The following is a 14,133-nucleotide window of genomic DNA, read 5'->3' on the forward strand; positions in this document are numbered from 1 at the left end:
TGCCTTGCGCCAGGTTCACTGGAAACAGCAGTGTCTGGCACAGGCAGCCCCTGGCCCCTTCTCACAAAAGCCACCACTGCAGCCCCCTGCTACCAAAGCCTTGCCACCTGCACTTGGTGCAGCTTGCTAATTCCTCTGGCCTAAATATCTTCTTTCAGTATGAAAGTATTTACTAGAATTTAGTCACTAAAATTAGAAGTATTGTACTCTCAACTGCAGGAGAAACAGCCCAATACAAGACAAGCCACAAAAGTCACTCAAACTTTAGTTTGTTGTTAAATCCATGATCAGAAAGACATAACTGATGGCCAATAATTATAATGAAAAATCCAGTTTATGAAGCTTCACATACACAGAGCTGTGCAAGTACCATGAGTCCCATTAGAAGCAATCATGGCTTAAAGACTTTTGGTTTACTCTGCATCTCTTCTGTGGTTTAAATATAGCTCCAGAGAATCTATAGATTTAAATTAACACAAGTATGGCAGTTCCTTTTCTAAACTAACATGATTTAGTCATACAATTTAAAGAGTAATTTAATTTTCAGAAAATACACACAGCTTGCTTTCACCAACACCTTAGCAATATCTTTACATTCTACTCACAGAAGTCTTCAACTTGACTATCACTTAAAAATTCAAATTCAACACAAGGAAGAAGGCAAAGAAATGATATCGGAACAATGTTTAAAAAAAAGGAAAAAATTGCAAATGACATTTGACAGAAAAATTACCTGATTATCATATCTAAGAGACTGTGTTCCAACCAAAAATCTTATTGCATCTGTTTCTGCTGTCTGAGGTGTTAAAGCTCGTGCCTATGGAAGAAGAAAGCCATTAGATAAGTCCAATTAATACAATCCATTAATTTCAGCAAAAATCTTGAAGTTTACATATCGATTATAATTTTAAGCATTATACTCTTACAATCTGCAGACTTTCCAGTTCTTTCTGTTTATTTCATTTAATACATTTTTTTGTATGCAGTTTCTCACATTTGTGATGTGTGTGTAACATACAGGTGCTAAGTACATCATCTGGCCTTCATTGTGACAGTGATAATGTTCAATATTATAAAAAAAATATATCAATAAAACTCCATAGGACAGTGGACAATTCTTAAATACATTAGCTACAAGATCCAATAAAGAGGCTGCTCTTGCAGGAGTTTTCACACCATTCAGACTGATGATACCTGTATAAAAATTAATTCTTTTTCTCGCCATTAACCACCACGTTTAGAAGAAAGTTTAAAAACAAATCCCTTCTTTTCTACTTCAGGCCACTAGGGATAAGAATTGGCTGAATAATCGGAGAAATAATTTGTTATTTACCCATCAAAATTTTGTCATAATCTTATTGTTTTGTTGTATTATTGTTATGAGAATGCTAGACTCTGCCTTGCTTCTTCAACTTGCACCAACTACAGCCTTGGAAGAAGCAAAACAAACCAGTTAAGGGCCATGGGAGACACTGAGAAAAAGTATGGCTTGAACTAAAACCACAATTGCTAGTTTGCACTAGTCATTAGTAGAGACTACCTAAGCAAATTTTCCGTGAGAGGTAAACTAACACTCAGGGGCACTTCTGGCAGCTCTAAGTAAACTGTGAGGAGTATCCACCAATTCCCCATGCAAAAGATAACCTAATGTTATTGTTCAATATTAATTTTTTGTCAAAACAGAAAACAAGCCTTTGCAATTTATACCCTATTTAACATAAAATAGTTCAGATCTCTTCAGACACTACTGCCTGTATTACAAGCAAACGGTTTAGAGATTTTCAGTTAACTGCTGAATTGCCCTTTTACTGCCATCCCATTTTGCAGGTAGCTAATGATTACTTTCTGGATTCAGGAACATTTAACTTATAAATATAGTTCTGATTGAAACTTACTTTTCAATTAATATCAGAAAGAAGCCTAGAAGCTTGGAAGGGAATATTTGAAATGCATTATACCACAATACATACATTTAGAACAATTTCATTACAGAATAGCAATTTGAAGATATATGATTTTTCTTAAATAAGGCAAAGGAATCCAAGCCCTTGTCTGGTAGTAACAATAAAAATAAACTCATTTTTCAGAATAAGCTCTGAATTCCTACAGAGCAGACATTTCTTACCTTGCATCTGAAATGTGTGATTTAGGCAATGTATTACTTTGCTTAAGATTGAGCATAAGAGTTTAAAAATGCAGTGAGCTTAGTAAGTACGGGCTAGTAGCGTAACATTTATATAGAAAAAAGCACTACAGAACACAATTCAGTGAGTAGTTTGTGTTCAAAGTATACTCAAAAGCAGATCAGATCAGTATGAATCCGTGCCAATTTGTTTGTACTCCCTATTTATGCAGCACTTAACTACAACAAGCCTAGATAGCGTTTCTGATTGACAGAAACAACTTAAGTTCTCCAAGAAGACTGCAGAAAAGCTTTTATTTTGTCTTGAACAGGATTTACATTTGCAGATCTTCGGCGCGAGCTCCTTTTCTTTTCAGATCTACTTTCAATTATTTTGAAGAGAACACTAGAAATAAGCAAACAGCTATGTATCTCTTTCAATCAAGCGTCTGTTGTTTCTCCTTCTCTGACTTTCAGAAAACTCCAAGATATTCAACAAAATAAAGAAATAAAGGGGGACTGACACCTTTTAAAACCTTTCAAGTAGGCCTTATCATGCTGCTTTCAAAAAAAAAAATAAAAAAATGCATCAGGTAAGACACAAAGCGCCCAAAATAAAATTATGTCAATACACGCTAACAATTTTGTCATCAGCTTCTATCTCTTCTTTAAAATATTTTTCTATTATTTCCTGTTTGGCAGGGGGACAAAACATAAAATCAAAAGCCTGAGAAAAATATTTAAATACATTTCACAACAAGAAACACAAATTGTTTATCCTCTGTCATAAAAAGACTACAATATCCATAGAATGCAAGGTTCAAACTCATCAAGCATTCATAAATCAGGAATATCTGATTCATAACAAATAACAGTACGATGGACTTTCAGTTGTCTCTGGCACAAATTTTGCTTACTTTGAGTTACTTTTATAGAAACAGAAATTATTTCAGCAGATGAAGATGCTGAATAACCGTTATGATAAACAACATAACTGAATTTGGAGCGCTGTGAATATCAAGAGTGCCTTAAGTTTGTCACCTTGTACTGTAACCTGTCAGAGCAGGTTGCAAACAACATCTTTCACAAAAGCATCCTGCTTCATGACTGCAGCTACTAGATAGAAAATAAATAAAAAGGTTATTATAATGAATAATCTAAACCAATAGGACTTACTATTTTTGTAAAAAGTCAGCACCCACAGAACACTGAAGTGCATACAGCCCCAAATAGAGTTTGCTACACAAGGTATTAAAGTATTATTTACTAAAAAAATTGCCATGATTCACAGAAAATACCTAGAACACACATCTATAAGATGCAGTAAGAAAACAAGTCATCCTTACACACACTGTCACAGCAAAGCCCCACATAACTGATGCTTCTAGACAAAGCAACAACATATGTAATCAGATCATTTCATTCTTAAAGGAGTCCTAAAGCTAGGAAAAAATTATTAGCAAGCAAAGATAAAACATCATGAACGGCAAAGCACCTTTTGGTTACACTGCTAAATTTCATATTCACCAACAGTTCTATGAGGAAATGTGCATGATTTAGTGATACTGGAGGAATTTTACCAGTGTGGTTAACTAACTGTAAACGTTGCAACTAACATATCCATGACATTGTCGAGCTGTACAACACTGTATTATGTAGTTTAGTTACTAGTAGAACACTGTATTGTATAGTTTAGCTACTAATAAAATAAGAACTGGTCCAAAACAGACACATAAGCCAAAAGTGCTGAAACAGGGACAGAGGAAGAGAAGGTCATGAAAAGGATGAGAAGAAGAGAAAGATGACAAAGATGATGAAGAAAGGATGAAGATGTCCCAAACTACCACCAGAGGATCCCCAACCTGTTCGGCCACACATGTGTAGTAAGAGTTATTTATGATAAATAGTTCTTGGAACAGTAATGAATACACTTGTAGTTTTTGTAGTCATAAATATGTATAGATTGGCCATATAAACAGTGAACAAAGTTGGTATGCACGTTGGGCAGAACTTATCCCCTGTGCATCTGGCGCCAAAAACAAACAATGTCTGCTTTCTAACAGTCCAAACCAGGTATTAGAGAGTTTTGTCTCTGTTTTTTTGGTATCAAAAGTAGGTAGTTTTATAGAATGTGACAACAAAGCCTTAACTATAAGTCCACTGTAAAAATAGCCATTTTTATGCAATGCAAAGGGCATGCAAAACCCTAGAATATAACCATGACAAACAGCAGCATAAAGCAGAAGAAACAGCAATCACTGTGCCAGAATGCAGGGAAGACGTCATGTCCACGCCTACACCAAGCTCAGTGGGATGTTGGGCAAAAATCACCTTCAACCTTCCCCTGACAATTTAGACCACCTGCAGAATAATGAAACCTCTGAGAGAAATAAATAGAACAGAGCCTGCAGAGAGAAAGGCCCTTGACAACAGCAAGAGACGATCCAGCGGAACATGATGACAAACCTCAATAAGATAAAGAAGGTTGGTTTAAAGCAAGTGCATCATGGAACTGTGATGCACTGAATCTCTACCCTTTGTTCATAAGTTCTCCTGAAACTTTCCTTTATTGAATTCTTTTGAAATACCAGCCAAATGCACAAAATTACTTTTTTAGACTGTTGCCATTTAGGGCATTAATAGGCAAAGGAAAAAGGATCATTACTTCTTCAAAACATATTTTGTCTTGCTGATGCATTGCACTGCTTTGACATCAGCAAACGGGAAAACATGCACTGACACAAACATCTGAATATTTGTATTACATTTAATATAATCAAAAGAATTTCTGCAACCCATACATCATTTAAAATTAATGCAATCAATCTGTACTAACCAGCAGTAAACTTGCCATACAAAATGTAAAGGACACAGTATTCTGCCCATGGTCCCCAAATCTGACTTATTTGACCATCTGCTTCTGCCCAAACCCAGAAATAACATACTGCTACTTTGGGGGTGGTGTGGGGGCAGAAAGAAATGGCTGGCTTTGCCAGTGCCTCATTCTAGAGAAAAAATACAAGTTCCCTGTCCCCCCAGAGAAGCCCCTGTCTGCTAATGTCATGAATATTATTTTTGCCTTCTGGCATAATTTCAAGTAGGTATACTTTGATAATTACTTACATAGGACAGCCTTGTTTCTCTCACCACAGTAGGAGACCCTCTGTCACTGACTGTAGTAAGACGCAGTGGCTCTATCAGTGGAAAGGCTGGCAGCGCACATGCTCAGGTGACCTTCAGTGCTCTCAGACAGCTGTTTTCAAGTCTTGCACAGCACAAGAATTCCCACCACTCATGTGTTCAGTGCACTGACCCTATTTCAAAGGCTGACAAATTCCATAAGCCCTCACAGCAACAGAAACAACCCTCACACAAAACCTTGTGTAGCACAATTATCCTTAAAGATCCCATTCATTTATCATGAATCACAATGGTAACAATCATCTTTAATAGTTCCTTCAAGTTCACATAACTGTATCTTGATACTGTCATTAGTCTGTACTGCACCTAACATTACCAAGATCCTGCTAATTGCACTTGAGGGTCCTAGAAGAAATAGTTTCCACCTGATCCACTTCATGCATTGTGAAGATCTTTGGGGGATTAGTTAGGAGAGTTTTGTCAATTACCTACTTTTGTTCCCCTAGGAAAACTTTAAACCAAACAGTATGTTAGATTCAAGTTCCCTAAGAAGTCCTCCCACTACAACGCTGCCCTCAAGAAGGGTCCTGAAGAGAGTCAGACAGGAAAATAATTGAGAGAATAGACACTCCGCTTGGATTAAAATATACAGGATTGGCACTCATGAGGCAAGCAATCTTAGAAAAGAAAGAGGACAGAGACAAAAACTGGGAATTTCACTAAGACACTATCATGCAGCTTCTTGAACTGATTCGATTTTCAAAAGAAATCCTCCAAAGACATAAAATCATCTAGGTGTGCTGACCACACTATTTCTCATTCAAGCCAGGATGCTGTTGGCCTTCTTGGCCACCTGGGCACACCGCTGGCTCATGTTCAGCCGGCCATCAGCCAGCACCCCCAGGTCCTTTCCCACCTGGCAGCTTTCCAGCCGCTCTTCCCCAAGCCTGTAGCATTGCCTGGGGTTGCTGACTGCAGGACCCGGCACTTCTCCTTGTTGAACCTCGTACAACTGGCCTCGGCCCATCGGTCCATCCTGTCCAGACCCCTCTGCAGAGCCTTCCTGCCATCAAGCAGATCAACACTCCCCCCCAACTTAGTGTCCTCTGCAAACTTACTGAGGGTGCACTTGATCCCCTCATCCAGATAACTTAAAATTTTAAAGAGCACTGGCCCCAATACTGACCCATGTGGAACACCACTTGTGACCAGACACCAGCTGGATGTAATTCCATTCACAACCACTCTTCAGGGTGATCTGAAGCTGTAGATAGGAATTTTGATAAATTCTGTTTATGCCATTCTCTCTTGTCCTACAGAAGACCACAAAAGCTCTCCCAGGGAAGAGAACACCACTGCCCAACAGGAGCCATATGCTCCACACCTGCTCTACTCCCATACTGGGAACTCAGCTAAGACAGAGGCAGCACAGGTTTCCCTGGGTACTGTGCAAGTGACACACACCCTCCTAAAAAGTCCCCTTTGTCTCCTCCTTCTAATAAATCTACAGCTGCTTTCTACTCCATCAAACGTAGGACAACTGAGCTATTCTCAATACATACTAATATTACACATATACACACATTGTATGAGACCTGTAACCAACTTATTTCAGTTGGTATACTGCACTGCTTTAAGATAAGAAGTCACATTTGACTCTAGGGAAATTAAGTTTCACCTTACTCTAACTAACAGGCAAGTCCTAAAAGTCAATAGTCTCTGTTGAAATTCACAAGACCTGTTAACCACTAACTGACAATACAATATGGGCCAAGTATTTCTTATTCAAGAAGCACGACAGGACCATAACACAGTACACAAACTCTGACAAAGCATTAGTATACTTTTTTTAAGCCTGCTTCAGCCAGCCCCTGCCTCAGGGTGCAGCTGCAGTTGCCCTTGTGTAGTACAGCTCTGTGGTCAGCCAGCAGGCTTTCTGCTGTCCTTCCCTGCTGCTCATTAAGCTTCTCTCTTGCAAGTCTGTGTACTTTTGACATGTAACATCCAGTAGGAGTATCTGGCATAATGAAATTCATCTCGGTATTGTGGTATCCCCAAAACCCATTAAATGTGCCAAATACATGCTCCATAACTATCACTCTCTGGCACAAGTAATGTTCTTACTCCCACCCCCCATGACGCTGTCTAGCTTCTGCACACTTTTAAACAAGCAAGATTTAGGCTTTCCCCACAAGAACCACAGCTGGCATTGCAACTGAGCCAAAATATCTCTCCTGGAAAGCACCCCTTCACACAGCAAATTTCCAGGGGTATAAGCATCATCCACTCATTGTTAAACTAAGACGAATATAGTATTTTGAGACATTCAGTAGTGCTTACAGACCTACTCAAAACATCACTGCTTAAATACTCAAAGAATAGGACGGGGAAAATCTTGAATCCCTGAAAATGAAAGCCTATTCAACACAGGGTAAATACCCCAGGTTATATAGTAAACATAGGTCAACCTATGGACAAGAAGCACATAATTTCACTGACAAAAAAAGCACTTGTCGACATCCCTAGGACCCTATTTAGCACATTCTCATAATTCAGGGTACTGGTAAAGTCTACCAAGGTTCATTTCAGAAGAACAACCTTTGAGTACTTAAGTGTTCTGCAGCTACTGCTGCTGCCCTGTATTCATCATCATGAGCTGCAGTCACATCACTCAGGCCTCACTTCAAGCTGCATCTCACATTTTTCACTCACCACTGACTCTAATTTTCTCTTTTTCACTTCAGTTGGATGATCAGAGCAACCACGGTGGCATATCAGGGCGTTTTGGTTTGGTTTTTGGGGGTTTTTTTGGTTTTTTTTTAAAAAAAAAAGGTCACAGAAAGAATAACACCCTCTAAAATTCAGAGAGATGTTACATATCTGTACAAAGTTCCTATAGCTCACAGACATGCTGAAGAGATAAAAACCCACTCCAGGAAACATTTTTGGGGTATTGCGAATGTTATAAACAGCACACAAAAAAAATTGCCACCATCCAGTAAAACAGTGGGAACTAACCAAGTCAAAAGTTTAAGTACTCATGCAGAAAACTGAATTAATCCCTAGTTTTAATCTTGTTTTGCTTTAGCTTCCCCTTCCACCATGAAAAAAGAACCCAAAAAACACAACAAAACCCAAACTGCTTCTCACTGTTACTTGGTAAGTTTTTGAACAGTAGTTGCACATGCTAAGTAATTATACAGAGTTGTGTAAGGGCTCAGGATTTCCATTCTCATGTGTCAAAACTGCAAGTGATGTGGTTTTCCTACATAACAATTTCCTGTTCCATTAAGCCTTTTTTTGATGAAAGCTGGATTAAAAGAAGAGATATTTATATTTGTTCGTTATTCTAAGTTATTTTACTTATGCCAATATATCAAAACACATTTTGGGCATAAAAATTAACGGAAAACCTGCAGAAATAATTTCACATTAGTTGGTGGGCAGCAGCCTAGGAGAAAACAGCTTCATGTTATTATAAACCTGGCCACACTGGATCTGACAAAAGGCATATTTGCACTGCTACATTTTCTTTGGCAACGGCCAAAGACAGATCCTTATTGACTGCTGGAGGCACACGTAGCTTCTTAGCCTACAATCCCTCATGTAGCTTCTAGATGCCATGGTTTTGTGACATACAATTTTTATCTGTAACAAGACTACTAAGATCCCTCCCTCTTTTTAAATATTTTATAATTGCAAATCTCAGTTTTCAATAGGCTTTCATAGAGCTGAAGTAAATATCAGAAACAATAAAACAAACAAAAAAACCCAAACATAAGAAACAACAAAATTCTTCAAACAGAGCTGAAAAATGAGTGTAAAGAGATGCTTTCAGTCACAGTGCTTCTGACACACTGGATGATGCAGTAATGATGCAGCTAGCTATTATTGTCTATAAACACAGAAGAAAGCAGGCTTACAAAGAATATATTCTGTCTTACTAGACCTAGAGATGCAAGTTGGAAAAACCAAGCCACTTTTAAGTTAAAGTCTCTCAATCACAGCCTTTTTCAGAAAGCATAGAAATGCAATTTATTTTAAAGCCACACTGGCAGTTAACAGAGATCAAAAATAGTACCTTCATTTCTAAATTCCTTTTCCAACTTAGCCATAAATCATCTTTTCTTTCCTCACCTTCTCCTTAAATGATCTGCATTAATTGAAATTTCCTTTTATTACAGCCGCTTTCTTAGTCCTTTTGCTTTATCCTCCCACCAGACAGCCCTGTTCCATACTTGGCAGAAGAGATAAGTAGGAGTTGTATGATTTGGGGCAATGGGGGGTACAGGTCCATGTAGGCCCCAACACACTGGCTAGCCTTCCAAAATTTCGAGAACACTTATTATCTATGACCTACTAGAAAGAAGCCATGAATCTTATTAATTACAGGATAAATATTCTATTCTGCATAAGTTTAAGTTTTGTTAATTTTGAAGTGTGAGTTACAGCCGCCTCTAGCCAATCACAAAATGACAGCATATTATCAGACTTCCGTAGGTTCAACATTTGGTACAGGTGACTATTACACACTAGCTCCTACACAAGAAGAAAACCAAGTATTTGCTAAGGAGACCTATGGGTATATTCAAGAGTACACAAGTCAGTAATGAGGACACCCAAACCTGTTACAAAGAAGCTTCGTATTTTACTTTGTACAAGCATTTTTATAAATGTGCATGTGTACATATTTATTTTACTACACCTACTGAATGAACACATTGCTCTCTGAGCTGCAGAAGAAACACAGCGCCTCCTATTACTGCTATAATGGCAACAACGACAAGCCAGCTGTTGCCAAAGAGAACACGTAACCACCGAGTAAAAACCCTGTTGGGGGAAAGAACCATGAATTAGGGTCCCTCTCACCCATCCAACTACCAAGCTCTTTATTTTCCCAGAACCTGTAGAAACTTTATTAAATGCGAGACCTGTGTTCTTGTATGAAGCTTAAGCTAAGTTAGACAGCCCCATTTCCTCATAGCCATAAACACAAATATAACGGACAAATTTGTCCCATGCGACAAATGCACAGACATGGAACCCTCAGCAAGAGATCCCACAAACATCAAGTAGCTTTATAATGGGGTAAGCTCTACCAACTAAAATTTGCAATTCACTGAAAACAGTTTCATGTTCTTGCCTTACAAGAGCTGTTTTGGGGATGGATGGGTGGTGTGTGTTCCTAATTTCTGGAAAGAAAAAAACACCCTCTAGAATCTCTTGGAGACTGCCGGTATTTTCCCATCACCCCAGAGCCAAAGGCTTCTGCAGAGGCGGGCCAGGGCCGGGGCCGGAGCAGGGGCTCTCTCCAGCCAGGCTGCACACAACCATGATGAAAACAGCCCCTGCCCCAGCCCCTGCCCCCACACCGACGCACCTGCCCTGGAAACTGCAAGTTTCAGCGCAGGGACCAACTCCCGCTCCCCGCTCAGGTACCTTTAAAATCCCCAACGCGACAGGCAAGTGCCAAGAATCACGAAAATCCAGCGGTGTCACCAGCACGGGCCCAGGGGGCGAGGGGACGCCCGTCTCCCCTGAGAGGGCTCCACAGCCCGCCCCAGCAGCCCCGCACCTCACCACACACCCAGCCCCGCAGCAATCGCCTTCCCGGAGATACGGCCGACAACCGCCAGCCCTCCGTGAGTCTCACCCCGCACCCACCTGGAACTCCAGCCCATAAATCACCGGCGCATCGTCCTCCATCGTGGTCTCGCAGCACGGCACACCCCGCTGCCCGCCGGCTTTCTGGCCCTCGGCGCTCCCCGTCGCCCGCCGCTTCCGGGAGGTACCTTCGCGCATGCGCACTCCCGCCCGCCCGGCCCGCGGCGCAGGCGCGGTGGGGAGCGGCGCCCTGCGCGGTGGCGGAGCCGGGGTGTCGCCGCCGCGGCGCGGAGGTGAGGGCAGGGCAGGGGGGGCGGGAGCGGCCTGAGCGGCCCTTGAGCTGGTAGAGGGGCGCCCAGGCGTATGGGTATTGAGGCGGCCTTGGGACCCCGGCCCTGAGGGAGGGCGGCGGCGCCGCCTGGGGCGGTGCTGGCGGAGGCGGTTGGGGGAGGCCGCGCCCACCCCCGCCGCAGGGCCGGCCGGGCCGCGGGGCGGGCAGGGCTGGGGGGCCCCGCGGCGGCGCTGGAGGCAGGCCCGGACCGCGGGGCGGGCAGTGGCGGGACCCGCGGGGCCATGGGAGCAGCGCGGCCGGTCCGCACCCTGCGCCGCCGGGCGCATCTCCGGCGCGGCCAGCTGGTTCAGCTGCCTGCCCTAGTGACAGCCGTGAACTCTCCCCTTCCTTGTTTTAAATAGAGACCAAGCTAGTCGTTACGAGCAGAAAAGCGAATATTGTTTTTTCTGTGTTCAGTGGGAGGCATTTACTTTTCAATCCAAATACATGTGCGACTTGCAAAAAGGGTAAAGAGTAAACTTCTTTCAGAATTAATTTATGTTGTGGGTAAACGTTAAATGAAAGATGTCAAATAGTTTTATTTTAGTTTATATTACTAAATTTTAAAAGCAGGGATTTAAGTATTTGTTTGGCACTCAGGAGTTTCAGGGTGGCACCTGAACAATACCCAAGCAATAAAACTAATACTCGTTTTGTTGGGGATTTTTCCCTCTTCAGGGACCATGGCAAATAGTGAAAGTAATGCTAAGGATGTGAAGAGCGCCTCAGATGAAAATGACAGCAGAGACCTAGTTCAACAGAAAACTCAGGAAGAAATTCTCTTTCATGAGGAAACCATTGATCTTGGTGGAGATGAATTTGAGTCTGAAGGGAATGAAACTGTATCAGAAGACTCTAATAATTTTGTAGATAAACTTAATGAACAAATGATGGAGAGCGTCATTATTTCAGATTCTCCAAACAACAGTGAAGATGACACAGGTGAACTTGGTTGTCTCCAGGAGATCGTAGAACAAATGGAAGCTAAAGATAGTCAAAAAACACAAGCAGAAGTGGATAAAGAAGAATTTTTAAGTAATGAGAGTGAAACTGAGCATGAAGAAACGCCCAAAGACATTTCTGAGATTGGAACGGATGATCAGGCATCTTTAAAGGAAGAATCAATTCAGGAAGCAGTGAAGGAAGAACCAAAGTTGGGAGACAGTGTTCCTGTTGAAACAAAACCAAGTAATATCGATGAAAACAAACCTGAGGACCAGATATCATCGCGTTATACTAGCAAACCATCTTCTGAGGTTGAGCCTATTCCCGTGTGTACCATCTTCAGCCAAGCAAACAATGTTAATACCCAGCCACAGTTGTTCCTACCAGATGGTTTTGAGCCTCAGATGGTAAAATCTCCCAGTTTTAGTAGTATAATTGAGACTCCAGTGAAGTCTAATCCACAGGTGGTTCAGCCAAGTCCTAGTCTAAGCAAGTTCTTTGGTGATACCGTTAGCACTAATACTTTAGCTTCTGATTTTTTTGATTCATTTACCACGTCCAGTTTTATTTCTGTTAGTAATCCCAATGCAAGCTCTTCAGTTCCAGAGCAAATGTCATCTCTTTCTAATGGTGGAGACAGTTCTTGTTCTTCACCTAACCCTACTTTCTCTGTGCAAAATGGGAGACCTGAAGCAGGTGGTCCTTCATCGTCCCTAGAAATAGCTCAGTCTCCCAAGCCGTTCTCACAAATCCAGGCTGTCTTTGCTGGGAGTGACGATCCATTTGCCACAGCCTTAAATATGAGTGAACTAGACAGAAGAAATGATGCTTGGCTACCTAGTGAGGAAACTAGAAATGTTCTTGTATCAGTTGCCACGCAACAATACAGCACTGTGTTTATAGATAAAGAGAATCTCACCATGCCTGGATTAAAATTTGATAATATCCAGGTAAGAGCCTATTGTATCTTAGGGTATGCTTGTATTTTAGAAATGCTGTGAAAGAGCTGTCTGATAATCTGTATATCCTAGTGCTTCATATTGTTGCTGATGGTCACCTTGTGCATATTACTTCAATCCTTAGTAGAAAACTTAATGTCACTGCCTACACGTACATGAAGGGGCTAAAATGGGTTCTGATCTATTCGTAGTGAAATTTGTTGGGTATGATGAAAATAGTGTTAACAGTTTCCATAGAATCCAAAACTGTGGTTTTAAGTAGTTTGTTTCTGGTCCTCCTAGTTAGTAGATAATGCTCATATTTGGAGTATATACAAAATCAGTATGCTGTACTGCAAAGTTTGGTTGGGGAATTCGCTCTTGCAACGAAGTCGGAGATAATATTTTTCAGTGGTGTTCACAGTGTTCTCAGTAATGTTAATACTGACCGAAATCGCATCATTTGTATCTTCCCTAAGCAGTAGAAAGGTATAACCTGTAAGAAAGGTTGAGTGCTAGAGTAAGCTCCTGGGAAGGGATAACCCCACAATTAAAGGGAAAACTCTAGATGAGATCATGAAGGAAAAAACACGGTGGTGGAAAGTAATTTCTTTCTCTTCTGTCAGTTCCCAATTGGTGAGAAGGCATAAAGTGTTTTTTCACAATCTGAGAAATTCACTTGGATCTGTTCAGTATTTCTCATGAAGCAATTTTATCCTGACTGCTCAGCCAAAGGCTAACTGTCTTAATGGAATATTTTTCTTGAAATAGGCTAATCCTACTCTTTCATATCTATGTCTCTGGATAATAGAATTGTTGTCTAGAGGGGTGGTGTTGAGGGTTTGGATACTTCAGTCCTTAGTTGTAGCATAACAAAGATTGTCAGTCAGTAGTTAAGCAGAGGGCAGGCTGCAGGAACTTCTGAATTTGCAGGAACTATCAGAAAAGTTTCTGGAGGGAATCAGTTCTTAATTTGTAGCTGAACTATCTGACAAATCTTGGATTTCTGTCACAAACAACAAGTTGTACCAGTTTTAGACATACGCCGTGCT

The 14,133-nt window shown here is 41.0% G+C and overlaps 2 protein-coding genes across 5 annotated transcripts in view; one reads left to right on the forward strand and one right to left on the reverse strand.

Moving 5' to 3' along the window:
- The window catches only part of EIPR1 (EARP complex and GARP complex interacting protein 1), an 89,478-nt gene extending 78,398 nt beyond the window's left edge, over positions 1 to 11,080 (reverse strand). The window contains exons 1-2 of the mRNA XM_056343129.1: positions 10,928 to 11,080; positions 734 to 817 (exon numbers count right to left, since the gene is read on the reverse strand). Of these exons, the coding sequence (XP_056199104.1) occupies positions 734 to 817; positions 10,928 to 11,065 (222 nt within the window). The 5' untranslated portion in view covers positions 11,066 to 11,080. The remainder of the gene's footprint in view (positions 1 to 733; positions 818 to 10,927) is intronic.
- TRAPPC12 (trafficking protein particle complex subunit 12) overlaps positions 11,049 to 14,133 on the forward strand; it is a 61,772-nt gene continuing 58,687 nt past the window's right edge. For all 4 annotated transcript variants that reach the window (XM_056343125.1, XM_056343126.1, XM_056343128.1 and 1 more), the window contains exons 1-2: positions 11,049 to 11,160; positions 11,877 to 13,093. In XM_056343125.1, the coding sequence (XP_056199100.1) occupies positions 11,064 to 11,160; positions 11,877 to 13,093 (1,314 nt within the window). In that variant the 5' untranslated portion in view covers positions 11,049 to 11,063. The remainder of the gene's footprint in view (positions 11,161 to 11,876; positions 13,094 to 14,133) is intronic.

This window comes from Falco biarmicus, chromosome 6 (assembly GCF_023638135.1).
Source record: "Falco biarmicus isolate bFalBia1 chromosome 6, bFalBia1.pri, whole genome shotgun sequence".
Lineage (NCBI taxonomy): Eukaryota > Metazoa > Chordata > Aves > Falconiformes > Falconidae > Falco > Falco biarmicus.